This window comes from Diabrotica undecimpunctata, chromosome 1, assembly GCF_040954645.1.
Source record: "Diabrotica undecimpunctata isolate CICGRU chromosome 1, icDiaUnde3, whole genome shotgun sequence".
NCBI classification, from domain to species: domain Eukaryota; kingdom Metazoa; phylum Arthropoda; class Insecta; order Coleoptera; family Chrysomelidae; genus Diabrotica; species Diabrotica undecimpunctata.
In genome coordinates this window covers 19146386-19162490 of record NC_092803.1, presented here as the reverse complement: position 1 = coordinate 19162490, position 16105 = coordinate 19146386, and the positions used below count along the sequence as shown (strand labels likewise).

Genomic DNA, 16105 nt, shown 5'->3' with positions numbered 1-16105 from the left:
CCGTTTATAGGGGCTACCTTCATTCAACGGAGAGCTCCTTATTAGGGAGATCCCATTCATTCACACACACATAATTGTTCCACTTCCTACACCAGACTACAGCCCTATCTGAACAGTCAGCTTAAGCCTCCGAACCTACGTCAAGGTCGTGCAGCCTCTATCGAAGGGTTATCAACAGATAATACGACCTTAAAATATAAAACACATCACAAATAAACAAATTAGTTTGGCGTTTTTACATTTAAAACTTTATTGTGGCGAAGAGCATTCAAAGCTATCTACATATAGTTTATAGAATAAAAAATATAAAGAAATACATTGCATTTATAACCTGTTCCTTTAAATTTACCGGTGTGTGTATAATACCAAGTAATAAATATTTCTTAGATTGGAATGACTCAAAGAATACAATCGAGTTAGAATCTATGGAGAGAGTCGCTAACGTGACTAAAAACGACCTCACTTCGGCCATATTGTTATGATCGTTATGTCAGATCGTGTATGATTATTTACGTTTGTTGTTTTTAGAATATTTTTTAGTTGTAATACTTTTATAGTAACTAATATTATATTGTGATAGTGCTTAGGAGAGAGTGTTGTACCTTGGGTGAATTTTTAGTTTTTATTTTTTTTAAATGCTAGAATTATATATTTGCAAAGTTTATCCAATGCATTAGTTACTTTGGCTATTTGGCCACATGCTTTTTTTTGACACATTTTAAGCTTAGTAGTTAGTTAAAAAACATATTTAGTCAACATGCAAGGGCCTTTAGCAGGCCCTTGCATGTTGACCCGAGGTACAAACTGGTAATGTACCTTGGACCAGCATATATTGTACCTTGGGTCAGTTATAAAAAAAATAAGATATTAGAACAAATCTTGAAATTTTTTATTGAAAATCTCAAAATAATCAGAACTTTATGATTAACTAAGGATTAATTTTGTAGATAAAAACTTATTTTACATTATATCCGCTAAATTTAACATTAAACTGCAGGTGCGCATCGTGACGTGCAGTTCCGCTTATTTTGTGCGGCTGTGGAAGTTTACGTACAATATCATTGCGCAAAAAATAATAAGTTTCGGTTGAGTCGCTTATAAACTTATTGGAATCTAGAATTTACGTAAATATCTAAGTTCATTATTAACTCCACTGTTCAGTTTTTCGGCAACAAAATAAACAAAAGATTTCTTCCCTGCCTCTTTCACTAAAACAAAGTCCCCTTTTTTAATCTCGCCATTTTCAGATAAGTCATATTTTTTGGTCATTTAATAATTCTTCTTTAGTTACCAAGTCCTCAAACGTACCTCCAGCACTTGAACTTGATTCACTATCATACTTAGCAACTCTCTTTGGTACATTTTGTATATCTTTTGTCGCTATTTGCTTTGTAACTGCCTGCACTTTCTCAAATGATACCTTCTCTTGAGTCTTTCCCTTTTTGAGCGCAGCTATTTCATCTTTCTCTGGAGTGTCGGTAAGTATTCGTGACTTTCTTTTTGCTCTTCCTAACTTCTTTTTGCGAACGGGTGCATTTGGATAGGGTCGCAACATTTCAGGTGTAATAGAACTTCCTGAAGTTCCTGCTTGACGAATATTTGAGGTAGAAGGAGTAGAGACTTCCATTTCATTAACTGTAGTTTTAGTTTGTTCCCCGTCCTGTTCAACATTGACTTGCTCGCGACTGTCAATAAGCCGGTTTAAAGGACGATCAGTTACATACGAAGACAGAAACTTATTATCTTCAAAAATATTTTCATTGATGGGATAGATACCGCTCACCTCAAATCCCTTCTGGATATTAGATGCAGTAAATGCTTTTGGAAATGCGTTACCTGCAAGTTCAGCTATATCGTAAATCGTAATAGGGTGCATAATCATCCACTCGCAACAGGCGGTATTACAGTAGGTTTTCATCGGTCCAAAAACTGTTCGATCGAGCGGTTGCTTTTTGTGGCTGATGTGGGGATGAAACGTTATCGGTAGAATGCCATTCTTCTTACAGAAATTAATGACACTTACATTCACGTGGCTATCGTGATTATCCAAAAGTAATGTAACTGGATTTTCAACTGTTGGTTTCACATGATTTTTAAAGTGTTGTAGGTATTCCAAAAACAATATTTCGTTTGACCAGCCAGACGGATTAGCACCTCCTATAGTTGCAACGGAACAACCTTTTAGCATATGAGGCTTAAAATTAACCCTCGGAAATCATATTCCTCCAATATATTTTTAACTCAGCTTCCTCTTCCCTATTAAAAACTTGTTTTACATTATTGGCAGCCACATAAGAAAATTCTGAAGCCCCCGACTACCTGAAAGATTTTACGTGCTTGATCAGCGTGGTTTTTGATATGTTGCTGCGTTGCTATATAAGCGTTGCTGCTTCCCTAATTGATAATTCTCCACTTATGCATTTATTTGCGGCTGCAGTTAAATCCTGGGAATTTAAATGTGATCTTTTGATACCCACAATAAAAAGTCTTTTTGGTAACAGACACACGGATTAATTCAAATAAAAGTTAAAATAATGTTCATTCGCAATAAGATTGTACCTTGGTCCGGTCCAAGATACACGACCTACCGGTGACTCAAGGTACACAACGTAACAATTTCAGCTATTTTTTGTTTTCTAATTTTAGGTTATGCGTTTAGACAAAAAATGCATTCATGATTATCAAGCGTAAATATATATTATCCATTACAGATAATCAGAAAATATATATTTACATTTGAAGCGAATTTTTTTTAACAGATAACAAATAGGTAAATAATTTACTTACGATCAAGCAAAACACAAAACGCTCCTCAAGTCACCACGCTACAATTTTTTGATAAGTGTATTTAGATGCCATCTACAGCTTATATTATTAAACCACTAATTCAACCAAATCGAGGAGAAATCTGCAGTGGGTAAGAAAGCAAGTCAACTGACCCGAGGTACAACACTCTCCCCTAATAATATTTTCTTCTAAAAGTTTCTTCTCTCATGTGTATTTACCTTACTCGCGAATCTCTTGTAGTCTAGCTCTGTCGAACCCCGACCAAGACACCTCTACCAGACTGAAGCCCATACCGTAGTACCCTTATTTGTGTAACCCTGTTGTCAATGAACAGAGCATCTTCCATTAGACACACTTTTCCACAGCCTAACAGTGGCGTTTAGTACGCTATACTTTTAATCAATGTCTATCTTGTATTCCTACGTTTTAATCGATTTGTTTCCTACATTTTTTATACTCGCGCAGTTAGTGAATTTAGTGTATATTACATGATTTTTTAATAGCTACCCAATGGCAACTCCTTTAATTTTGATTGAATAAATCATAGTTTATTAAAAATATATTGCACTTTTTCTAGATTATGTTTAAATCTTCTGAATAACTAGTCATAATTGTAGAGTTTTAATATGATTGAGTCCGGCCCTGATCTCACCGCCATATTGGTATGTTCGTTAACCACACCTTTTGACGCCGTTTTTAATACACACGTTAATATGCTCATAGCTTCTCCATGTGTCCATAGATTTTAACTCGATGAAGAATACTTACGCGTCGCGTCGGTTTATTTCCGTCAAATCTTGTAAACAACAGTTGAGTTAATAGTTAATATTATTCCGGACGAGGTTAATCGCACTTACACTTCTAAGTCGCAACTGACCATCTGACCAATCTATCGTTATTCTGTCGTAATAGAAAAGAAGAATTGTTTGGTGGAGAAGGTAGAAGGTAAATATGCTTGGGAGTTATAATGATATATCTTCCCTCTCGTGGCGAAATCCGTAACTAAAAGTACGTTGATTTACAAAAATAATGTCGAAAATGCAGTTTTGATCCCTCCAACACAATAGTCATTTTTTAAAATATTACAGTTGTGTCATTATACTTCCGGAATAGCGATTATGCCTTTATAATTTACGATGTCTACGTTCTTGTGCAACTTTTTCCATCAATTGCAGTGTCCCATCATTCATCCATGATTTTGTTGTGTTACTATTTTTCTTTCCCTTTAGGATATCCAAATAATTAATCCTTTGAGTTTTATATAAATTTAAAAAATTGCAGAATCCATAAAATAATATATAAAAATTGAATTTTTTAAAAGTTTCCTCTCTTTATATTTTAAGCATACAACATATACATTATATAAGGACATGGCAACACTGCGAAACATCAATATTTTGTTTTGTGGATGTTCATTTGACACTATGTTCACGTTGCACTATTAAGGAAGGTATCCAATATTTTGCTGTTCTTCAAAAGCTTAATTTTCAAATCCATTCAATTCAAATGTGATGGCATTTCGACAGGATCTAGGTGAATTTCTAAACTTTTCAAAGGAACAGTGTAACTCAAAAAACGAAAGTGATAAACTATCTTTGTTTTATCCTGGGAAAAATGTGAAAATTAAGATTGAGGAAGATGTGGAAATTTCTTACCACCATTTAAAACAATCTAACACACCAGTAAAAGTTGAGGATTTTAAAATAGGACTGTCACTTACAGAAAATGTTGATGAAGTTAAGTCTGATTATTCTGCAATACCCTCAGATAATATTAAATTTGAAATTAAGCAAGAAAATGAAGAGTGTGATCCTGTTTCCTATAATATTGGAGCTATTGATCTCATTAACAGTTATTCAACCAATATTTCTAGGGAGAATATTTATAAAGCAAAGTCTGATGCCCCCCGAATTCTTCCACAAGATATTAAGGTTGAAATTAAACAAGAACATGAACAGTGTGGTTTTTTTGTAGATAAATTGGAACTTATTCATACTAGTGACAATTATTCAACAAATTGTTCAAGAGAGAATATTGGTATACCCAAGTCTGATGCCTCTCAAATTTCTTCACAAGGTATTAAAGTTGAAATTAAAGAAGAATATGAACTCTCTGATTTTGTTCTGGATACAGCTAGCAACATACATACTACCCATCTAAATACAGAAGTAAAATTAGAAGACTTTGTTGAACTGGAAAGTGATTCTAAGTCAAGAAAAATAAAAATCAAAGCAGTTAATAGAAGGAAGAAGTTACAAGATTATTCATATTTTACCAAAAAATGTAAGTAAATATAACTTATTTAAGACTAACAACTCACCCAACTGCCTTACCTTACTTTATTTAATCTTAATATTGTGCAAATTTCTAGCATATGCATTTCAGAATTATTGGTGTGACTTTGTTCGTTCAGTGGTTCTGTGTCAAACTTTACATTTAACAAACTATGAAAGTTCCATCAGTCATTATATATATAAAATGCTCTATACTGGTTAGTTAACTAAATAACTATAAAGTTATGGTGGTCATAGCCCACTGGCTAGAGACTGGCTTATTAAGTCAGATGGCCTAGGTTCGATCCTAGCAGGCAGCAGAAATTTTTCAATTTTTAATTTAACTGAACTGCCACTGAGTTGGAGTGTACATAAAGCTGTCATTCTGTCTACACCATCTTTTCATCTCATTCTCGGTGTTTCCTACTTGTTTTTCTCACATTGATTAATAATATTATTCATCTGAGATGGTAGTTTTGTTTGCTATTGACAGGTGTCATGTACATTTAAGCTTGCATCACCTTTTTCACATACCAATTTCACAGATGCAATTGGAAGATCATTACAAATATCCAGAAGAGATTATCCACAGAAAGCATTAAAAATCTTATGTGAATAGATGGGACAATTATAAATGATATAGGAAGAAAACAGTTAATCTGTTTTCTCTTGTCATCATTACATGTTGTACCAGATCAACTGTTTTCTTGCTATACCTTTCATGATTGTTTTGTCTATTCTCATATTTTTTTTTTAATATCTTCATTTGTTATTATATCCCTTCTGCATATCTGTACTTAGTGATCTTTTTTTTTGTTTTTTTCTATGTTAGTATCCAAGTTTCTGCACCATATAAAAGACTGATATTGATCATAATCTCAAATGTTCAATTTTCTTTTATATATATATTTAATTGATATAAGGTTGAATGCTTGAATAAATGAACTTTGATCAAATGAAAGGCAGATATTGAGCACAGTTTTATTAATTAAATCTTGTCCAAGTACTTTCGCTTCCTATAGCATCTTCAGGGGCATTTTGTCAATTTTGGCCTATCCAACAATTATAGAATGTCATAAACATAAAATTGTATATCACACTACACTACACAAGGACAAACATCAGGAGAGAGAATGATGGTCTCTTTTAGAGCATTAATAGTAAAAATGTCTGGCCATTATTTCTTGTTCAAAATAATCTATCTTATATGAAAGCTAATCAGGTTTCTACAAACTATTTAGTCATTTTGGCATAGCACAATCACAATACACAACAATATTTAGTTTTTAAAGCTATTAATCTAAATTTAATATGTATTTATAAATACAATTTATTAATATATAATATATTATGATCAAATTCTGTAAGAAATCAAAACATATACAAAATTGCTACTCTAAAAAAGCAATACTTTAAACAATTTTGCCACACGCTGAACTGTCATTGAAATTTGAAGTAGTCCTGTATCAGTTGCGTACAATTGTCTAATCTATTTAATTAAAATTATTATTTTGTGGAATATTAGACTTAAAAGTTATTTCATAAAATTTATATTATTAATAATAATAAATGTTTTTGGTTATTTAATCAATATAATTCTAAAATTCCCACTATACCTAATAATGATTACATTTTTCTGATTATTATACCATGTTGACGCCTATGAAAGAACGAGCAGTTCCATATGGTTTTCGTATTTTTAACTGTGTTAAAAAAATTTGAACTCTAAAATACTATAAAAAAAGTAAAATATATCAAAAACTCATTGTCGACAGCTTATTTATATCTTTCAATTTTTAATAGCTTCCATTTAATAGAATTGTAAACACATTCTTTGGGAAATAAGGATTGTTATAAAATCATTAGAAGCGAATCAGTTTTAATTCCCATTGTCCACGAAAAGCAAACATGTCTCTGTCGATTTGGGTACTGGCCATTAGACCAAAAACTTGTTGGAAAAATCTATGAAAGCTCAGTATTATTTCATTTTTGCAAGCGGATGAAAGTACCTACATCATGGAGCTGTTGCCAGTATCTGTCATGAATTTCAAACAGGGTATGACTCTTAGTGTGCAAGTAAAACTTGTGGTGTTAAATGCATTGAACTATCATCTGAACTTAAAAAATGGCGACTGCTTGACTATTACTGTGGAAAAAGTTTCGAAAATGTGTGGCGTAAGTGTTCGCAAAATTTATGACATCCGCGAAGAGGCTCAGCAAGGGGAACTGAAACCGGTACAAAAAAGGAAGAAAAACAGTTTCCAGTCCAATTCACGTGAGAATACTTACTATGAGGGAGTGAAATCTCAAATAAGGAAAATTGTCCATAATTTTTTTTCTATGGAAAACATACTACCAACCGTCGACAGCTTAATAAACAGAGTGAAGGATGATGAGGACCTACCAGATTTTTCAAAAACCATATTTCGTAGGCTACTAAAGACATTGGTTTTGAAGATGGTACAAAAAAGGTCGAGATTCGATAATGATGGAAAGAAAAGATATCATATACTGGAGTCACAAGTTCCTCAGAAAAATAAAAACATTGAGGAAGAAGGATAATGTAAACCTTGTTTATACCGATGAGTCTTGGACTAACGTCGGTGCTTCAGTCAATAAGGAATGGAGAAACACATCAAGAATCAACTTTGATCAAATAAAAGGCATATATCGAGCACAGTTTAATTTAATCTTGCCCAAGTACTTTCGATCCCTAGATCATCTTCAGGGGCATCTGAAATAAGCCAAGAAACGTTTTTTTAACTAAAGAAACTGATTAACTTCGATAAAAACTCGAAGTTTATGGTTGATAAGAGTTTTTATGTGATTAACGTTTATAGACTTACTTCGTCAATTGCGGCCTATCCGACAAGAATAAAATGTCATAAACATATAATTGTACAACACATTGTTCGACAGTGTTGTACAATTATATGTTTATGACATTTTATTCTTGTCGGATAGGCCGCAATTGACGAAATAAGTCTATAAACGTTAATCACATAAAAACTCTTATCAACCATAAACTTCGAGTTTTTATCGAAGTTAATCAATTTCTTTAGTTAAAAAAACGTTTCTTGGCTTATTTCAGATGCCCTTGAAGATGATCTAGGGATCGAAAGTGCTTGGGCAAGATTAAATTAAACTGTGCTCGATATATGCCTTTTATTTGATCAAAATTCATTTATCCGAGCATTCAACCTTAAATTTACATCAAGAATCCACGAGATGTCTTCGTAAAATAGCTCTCTACTGGACTGAAAGCTCCAATCCAAAGAGATCCTCGGTTTGTTCTTCTTCATGCTGGAAGCGAAACTGGTTTTGTGGCATGGGCCGAATTAAATTTCTTAGCTAAGAAGGGAACTGCTGATTACCACGACGAAATGGACGGGATCTATATGAAGAATGGTTTGAGAAGACGTTAATTCTAAATTTGCAGAATGACAAAGAAAAAGTTGTCGTTTTGGATATCGCGTCATACCACTCCCGCAAATTTGATTTCCCGAAAAACTTGTGGAACAAAAGGCAAATCAAGGATTGGCTAATCGAAAAGAACATTTTCTTCGAGGAAGATTACCTTAAAAGTGAATTACTGGATACTGCGGTCGTATTTAGAGACGAGTACGACAAGTACAAAATTGAAACAATTGCGTAAAAATATGGCGATAAGATTTTGAGACTGCCGCCTTACCATTGCGAGCTGAACCCGATTGAGATGGTGTGGAATCAAGTGAAAAGGTATGTGGCTTCAAATAACATCGATTTTAAAGAGAACACGGTAGAACGGATGGTAAAAGAAGCTTACCAACGCGTATCTAAAGAGCAGTGGCATAATTATGTGAACCACGTCAAGAAAGTAGAAGAAAAAATGTTTGCGGTGGACAATTTGCACGAAGATATTGAACCGGTGATAATTAATATAGGAGATGATTCAGAGGATGAGGACGCTTTAGATATGGATTGCGATTAGTATTAATTAACGAGAAATATCTCGTAAAAGAAGTGGCTGGGTAAAAGAAGTTGATATGGATTCTTCAGTAGAATGATCTAAACCCACTTTTTATAGTAATAAAATAACGCAATTTGCATACCTACCTATTTTATTTTAGTACTTACCATTTTCGTTTCTATTTCTATCATTAACTTGTCCGGAGTCTTTAATTAAAGGCAAGAGCCTTTTAGTTCGGCTTGAATACATTTTTGCTTTACTTGCAGTAAACTTACTTAAAATAAAACACAGAAGGGCTTCACCGGTCAATGACTACAATTTTTTTAAGGTTATGTCATTGTAAAGGCCAATCTTCAATGAAATAATTACTATTTAAATGGGAGTAAGCCACAATTAAAGGTTAAAGTACGTTTATTAATTAAATAGTAATTACTTTAAAATGCCACAAGAAAATAGCTTCAGAACAATCTTCAATGACTTAAGAATAAAAAGACCAAAGTTGAATGCTCACTGCATATTGGCCCTTTAGTTAAGTAGAGTGAGCAGTTCTATGTGCACTTTGGCCGTTTTAATTTAAACTGATGGGGGGATAAGCCCTAAATTAAAATTAAAAAATCGGCAACCATTCATACAACAAGATTGGCCTTTTTTGTATTGAAAGTTTTGAATAAAAAATGGAGTTTGGCCCTTTTAATACTCAGGTCCAGATATATAATAATTATTTTACCTGTACTGTATTTAATTATCATTAATCTTTATTTTAGGGCTTTCTCGGCTAAACTTAACAAGGAACAAAAACGAAATTCATAGTTGTTCCTTCTGCGGTAAAACGTGCATGAAACCTTCAATACTTGTGTCTCATTACAAAGTAAGTCATTTTACAAAAAAGGTGATGCAAAAAAAGCAAACTACAATCAAGACTTCTATATTACATGATTTATTGAAAAAGGAAAACGATCAAATTTTAATGGAATCTTCATATGCAGACCACTATACATTTGATGAAAGTGAAAAGTCATATAGTTGTACATTGTGTCCAAAAAAGTTTGTCGGCACAAATGAACTAAAGTCCCATTTTAGCTTTCACACTGAACAAAAGTTATTTGATTGTACAATTTGCCATAACAAATTTAATAGCTTCAGTGATTTGGCCACTCATTTATTTGTAAATTCTACGGAAAAACCAAATACATGTGAAATTTGTTTATCACAATTTTCTACAAATTGCCATTTGCTAGTACATAAACGTTCACACGCTATGCAGAAACATTATAAATGTCCGGTTTTCCTAAAACAGTTCACTCAAATTGATCAGTTATTATATCATCAAGTAGAACATACTGTGGAGAAGCCTTTTGAATGTGAACTTTGTGGAAAAAGGTTTAAAAAAGAGGATCAAATGGAACAACACCAAAGAATTGTCCACTTTGGTATCAGACCTTATAAGTGTGACTTGTGTTCTAAGACATTTGCTCGGACTGACGACTTAAACAGACATCGTTGGGTGCATACTGGGAAAAAACCATTCAAATGTACGATTTGTCTACGGGAGTTTGTACGGAATTTTGGACTGAAAATGCATATGCTTCTTCACACAGGGGTCAAGCCTGTTAGGTGCGATATTTGTTTTAAAGAGTTTAGACACGCATACCATCTTAAGCAACATGCATATGTCCACTCTGAAGAAAAACCTTTCAAATGTAAGATTTGCCCAAAACAGTTCAAACACAATTATCATCTCAGACAACATATGTTTGTCCATTCTGCAGAAAAACCTTTTGAATGTAAGATCTGTGTAAAACAATTTTGTTCTAGAAGTAGTTTACAGCAACATACGCTTCTACATTCCAAAGAAAAACTTTTTAAATGCAGTATATGTTCGAAAACGTTTGCTACTAAAAGTAATTATAAACAGCATTTGTTAATACATACAGGCCAGAAGCGTTTCCAATGTGACATTTGCCCCAAGAAATTTACAGACAAGCGTGGATTCAATAGGCACATTCAAGCTCATACTGGAGATAAGCCATTCCAGTGCGAGATTTGCTTTAAACGTTTCACCGATAATTCAAGATTAAGAACACATATGCTTCTACACGAAAACAAAGGCTTTTATAAATGTGAAGTATGCCAAAAAGCGATGGCAACGAAACACGGCCTAAAAGGTCATATGCGAATCCATACTGGAGAAAAACCTTATACATGCGATATTTGTCTGAAATCTTTTGCTAATCAGAGTAACATGATCAAACATAAGAGAATACACAATAAAAGTACTACCTCCCGCGACCAGAAAAAAGTAACAGATGTCCTTAAATAATTTTCTTGAAACATTACGATCTGGCTTTTTTAAACTTAACCCTTTCGATACTGTTGCCGTAAAAGTACGATTTTCATTTGCAGCTTTGATGAGCAAGCACCGTACTATTACGCAAAGTAATCTCCGTCGTTCAGGTTCTGTCACCGTACATTTTTAAGTATTTCCATCTTTGGAGAGCTATAATCGTAATAGTCCGTTCTACATTGTCCATCTTGCTTACTAGTATCGTCCATGTACGTTACGATCCGCAAATACACCAAACTGATGCCGTACATACACGGCAGCACATCACTCATCCTAGCGCCGTATTTTCTGAATACTATTTTTGAAGTTTTACGAAAAACAATTCCATTACTTCGATAAAACGAATATAAACAAACTGCCGACAAAGGAAAAACGATTCAACCACTTCAATATAAAGAATATAAACTACTGAGTGACCGTCTCGATAGCGAAGTGCAAAATTTTCCCGGCGCCGTATATGAGCAACGCGCAACCGATACTTGGCCCGTAGTGAAACGGTTAACTGCCACTATTATTACTAAAAAATGTTTGGAATCATTTTAGTCATTTAAAATTAACAAAGGGATTCATATATTACCCCAGTCTAGATAAATAAATAGACGAAAAAAAAATGTTACAGGTATCTGATCGTTTTAAGTCGTAGGAGGGACATCTAAGTATGAAAATGTGTTAGCATCTTGGTGCAAGTTTCCATGTTTATTAATTGTTCTAACTATTGCACAATATGGTGTAATATTGCGTAGTTAGCCGGTACGCTCTTATTGTGGCATTGTCTTGAAGAGACAATACCTTTATGGTTTTATTCTTCTTCTTCTTCTTCTAATGGCGCTACAACCCTTTGTGAGTCTTGGCCTGCTTAACAATGTTCTTCCATTCTGCCCTGTCGGATACTTTCCTTCGCCACTGCCTGATGTTCATTTTTATGGTTTTATTGGTGGTGGAAATAAAACACAGTCTTTCTAAGAAGAAAAAAACTCAGCTTTAGAGTCTTAGAAAGTTTGCAGAGTCCTTCGAGCAAAGTGCTCTAGGGAGCTACCCTACACGGGCAAAACCATGTACTAGACACTACTGACTTGAGATCCGAAAATGTCCCATATTTAAAGATAAATTAACTTTTATATGAAACTTTTTCATTTCTCAACCAATTAAATTTAATTAAGTTCCAGAAGGAAGGGCGATGCACGTCGAGGTGCGTGATTGGTGGCACCTGACGACACCTGTATATATAAAATATCTAATACACAAAAAATGCTTACCCTATACCCTAAACCAACGGTCGGTAACAGGCGGACCGAACTGCGGAATATCGATTGCTGAGTCAATCGAGTTGAAAATAAAACTGCTGTTAATTTTCAAATAGGAAGTGAAATGATAAACAAACATTTATGTATAAGTGATGAAATATTGTTTTATAATAATATTGTATGTTTACAATAACTGAAATATATTAATCTGGGGAATTCTGTTCAAAATCTGGCAACTTTTAAAACACAATTTAGGGAATAAAATTTATGGGCCTGGCAACGCTGTGCCTACTGACTGACACTCGCTCACTAGTTGATCAGTGACATGCACGTAGCGCACTACCGTTAATTTGTTTTGTGATTATTCGCGTTTTCGATCGTTTTATAAAACATCTTTTTGTACCTACGTTAATATGGATCCTAAAAGGAGAAAAGTGGACAGTGAAAATACGAAGTTTCTGGCAGAATGGACTGAACAATATTGTTTTACATTGCCTGATAGGCCGCAAGAGGTTCCGGTGTGTCTTATATGCAATGAAACTGTCATTTTAGTTAAAAGTGGAAATTTGAAGCGACACTACGAAACAACTCATCAGCAGTTCCACAAAAACTTTCCTCTTGGCAGTCAGGTGCGTAAAGAAAAACTTCGTGTATATCTTAATTCTTACGAAAAAAGCACAAAAATCCTAGTTCGCTGCATGAGCGACCAAGAAAAATCCACAGAGGCAGCGTTACGTGTGTGCTGGATACTTAATAAACACAAAAAATCATTTTCTGATTCTGAGATAGTGAAGGAATGTATGTTGGCAGTAGCTAACTCACTTTTTGAAGAAAAAAAAGATGTTGCCAATTCAAAGCATCTCATTGTCAGCGCGAAGTAATACACGAAAAACGGAAATTTTAGCTGCGGATGTTAAAAACTCTCTTCTTAATCTTTTGCAAAAGGCACGTTGCTACGCCATAGCACTTGACGAATCATGTGACATTGTTGATGGTGAACAAATTTGTTTTTGTAAGATTTCTTGATATTACGTGTCAGATTTTTAGGGAAGAGTTGCTAGCAATATTGCCGCTGAAAGGTAACACTCGAGGAGAAGATTTATTGAAGGATATTGATGAATTAATTTCTAAATCTAACATCAGTTATAATAAAATGATGTCTCTTTCTAGTGATGGCCCCAGCAATGATTGGCAAAGAAAAAGGTGTAGTAAAGAGGATTAGGGATAAAAATTCAAATTTAATAACATATCAGTGTATAATACACCAGGCAGCCCTTTGTTGAAAAATTAGTGCTAGACTTAAAGAAGTCATGGACAGTTTAGTGAAGTTAATTAATTTTATGAGATCTCATTCTGCTCTTCAGCACCGACACTTCAAGGAGTTTCTTTTTGAATGTGATTCAGCATATTCTGGCTTACTACAACACAATAATGCTCGTTGGTTAAGTAAAGGTCAAGTTATTGAACTTTTCTGGCTAATAGCAGAACATGTGATCTCCTTACAAAATATAGATACGCAGGGAGCCAGGGCACATTTTGAGTATATAACAAACAGGATATCTTTGACAAAGATATTGCACAACAAGAATTCCTTCATTTTCCAACTATTCTTGATCATAATAAAAATAAAGAGTACTCCGAAGAAGACATTGCAGTGTTCGTAAAATTTCTGGGCGATCTTAGGAACGAATTTGCTTCAAGATTCCAAGACTTTGCACAGGTAAGCAAACTATCCTTATTTCTAAAATCACCATTTGAAGTTGATGCAGCGGTAGATTGGACAAATGTGGCTGCTAAGCTGTTTAATGTGTCAAAAGCATTACTTCAAATGGAGATTATTGAATTACAAGATTTGTCCTTGCACGTTTATAAATCGGTATCCGCCGAAGAATTTTGGGCCAAACATGTGCTAGCGAAATATGAAAATTGAAGACAACTTGCAATCAATTTGGCCACTATGTTTGGCTCAACGTATGTATGCGAAACGTATTTCTCAAAAATAAATTTTTTGAAAAACAAATATCGCTCCCGATTAACCGACCCCACCTCGAAGATACACTTCGAATTTGTTGTTCGACTCGAGAACCAGACCACAAACAACTAGCTCAAGACCGTCAGTACAATTTTTCGCCGCAATTGAAGGTCTTTTGTTTTATCATTAAAAATGTACCAAAATAATAAACATCTTGTCATGAAATGTTATCATTTGTTTTTTCTGGACCTTGTTCAAATTTTCTTCTAGTATCCGGACCTCACATAAGATTACTTGCCGACCCCTGCCTAAATCCTACCCTACCTACCCTAAAAAGTAGTTTACCCTATACGACACGATAAATATATATACATAAAATACACAAGAAGATCATAACTGAAATGTACTGTACGTACAGTACTAAAAAAACAAATGATCATTTAATCTGAGATATTTCTCGTTAATTAATATCTTCGTGCAAATTGTCCACCGCAAACATATTTTTCTTCTACTTTCTTGACGCTGTTCACATAATTATGCCATTGCTCTTTAATTACGCGTTGGTAAGCTTCTTTTATCAACCGTTCTACCGTTTTTTCTTTAAAATCGACGTTGTTTGAATCCACATGCCTTTTCACTGACTCCACACCATCTCAATCGGGTTCAGCTCGCAATGGTAAGGCGGCAGTTTCAAAATCTTAACGCCATATTTTTCCGCAATTGTTTCAATTTTGTATCCAGTAATTCACTTTTTAGGTAATCTTCCGCGAAGAAAATGTTTATTTCGATTAGCCAATTCTTGATTTGCCTTTTGTTCCACAATCTTTTCGGTAAATCAAATTTGCCGGAGTGGTATGAGGCGTTATCCAAATCGACAACGTTTTCTTTGTCTTTCGGCAAGTTTGGAATTAACGTCATCTCAAACCATTCTTTATATAGATCTCGTCCATTTCGTCGTGGTAATCAGCGGTTCTTGTGAATTGTGCCTTAATAAAACACATACGCCATGAAAATATTAACTAGGTATGAGTCTTCAATAAATTTTATTAATGTAGTCCAGAATATGACGGTAAATCCTAGAAAACCTCAGATTTTTTTTATATACATCTATTTGCATGAAAATTTGTGGGTAAGCCCAATATACCCTCCACGCCAAAATCTACCCGCTTAAACATGCCTGATTTTATTCAACAGTTTTCTCGATAAATTGTAAATTTTTAAAGTTATGGTTATTATTATGAACAAAGATCATTTTTGTCTTAAAATTCACTATTCTAGCTAATACTATGGTTTTTCTATAAACATTTTCCACCCCCCGAGTTGGGCTGGTAACCAACCCGAGGAAAACATATTGGCATAGGATAGATTTGGATCTTTGAGCTATTTTCTACCTAGGTACTGTCAAAATTTCAAATCCATGCATATAAAAAGAATTCTGAGGAGAAAACCGACATATCCTGGACCAATTGAGACATTTTGTAAGTCCATATCTAAGATATTTTGGTATATTATATTATTAATGCATAAATAAAATGT

The 16105-nt window shown here is 34.0% G+C and overlaps 1 protein-coding gene across 1 annotated transcript; it reads left to right on the top strand.

The window, feature by feature from the left end:
• Positions 1 to 4227: 4227 nt before the first annotated feature.
• Positions 4228 to 16097, top strand: LOC140445706 (uncharacterized). The gene is made up of 2 exons (XM_072537982.1): positions 4228 to 5070; positions 9774 to 16097. Exons 1-2 carry the CDS (start codon positions 4299 to 4301, stop codon positions 11327 to 11329), a joined length of 2328 nt encoding a protein of 775 aa, XP_072394083.1. The 5' UTR covers positions 4228 to 4298; the 3' UTR covers positions 11330 to 16097.
• The last annotated feature ends 8 nt before the right edge of the window (positions 16098 to 16105 follow it).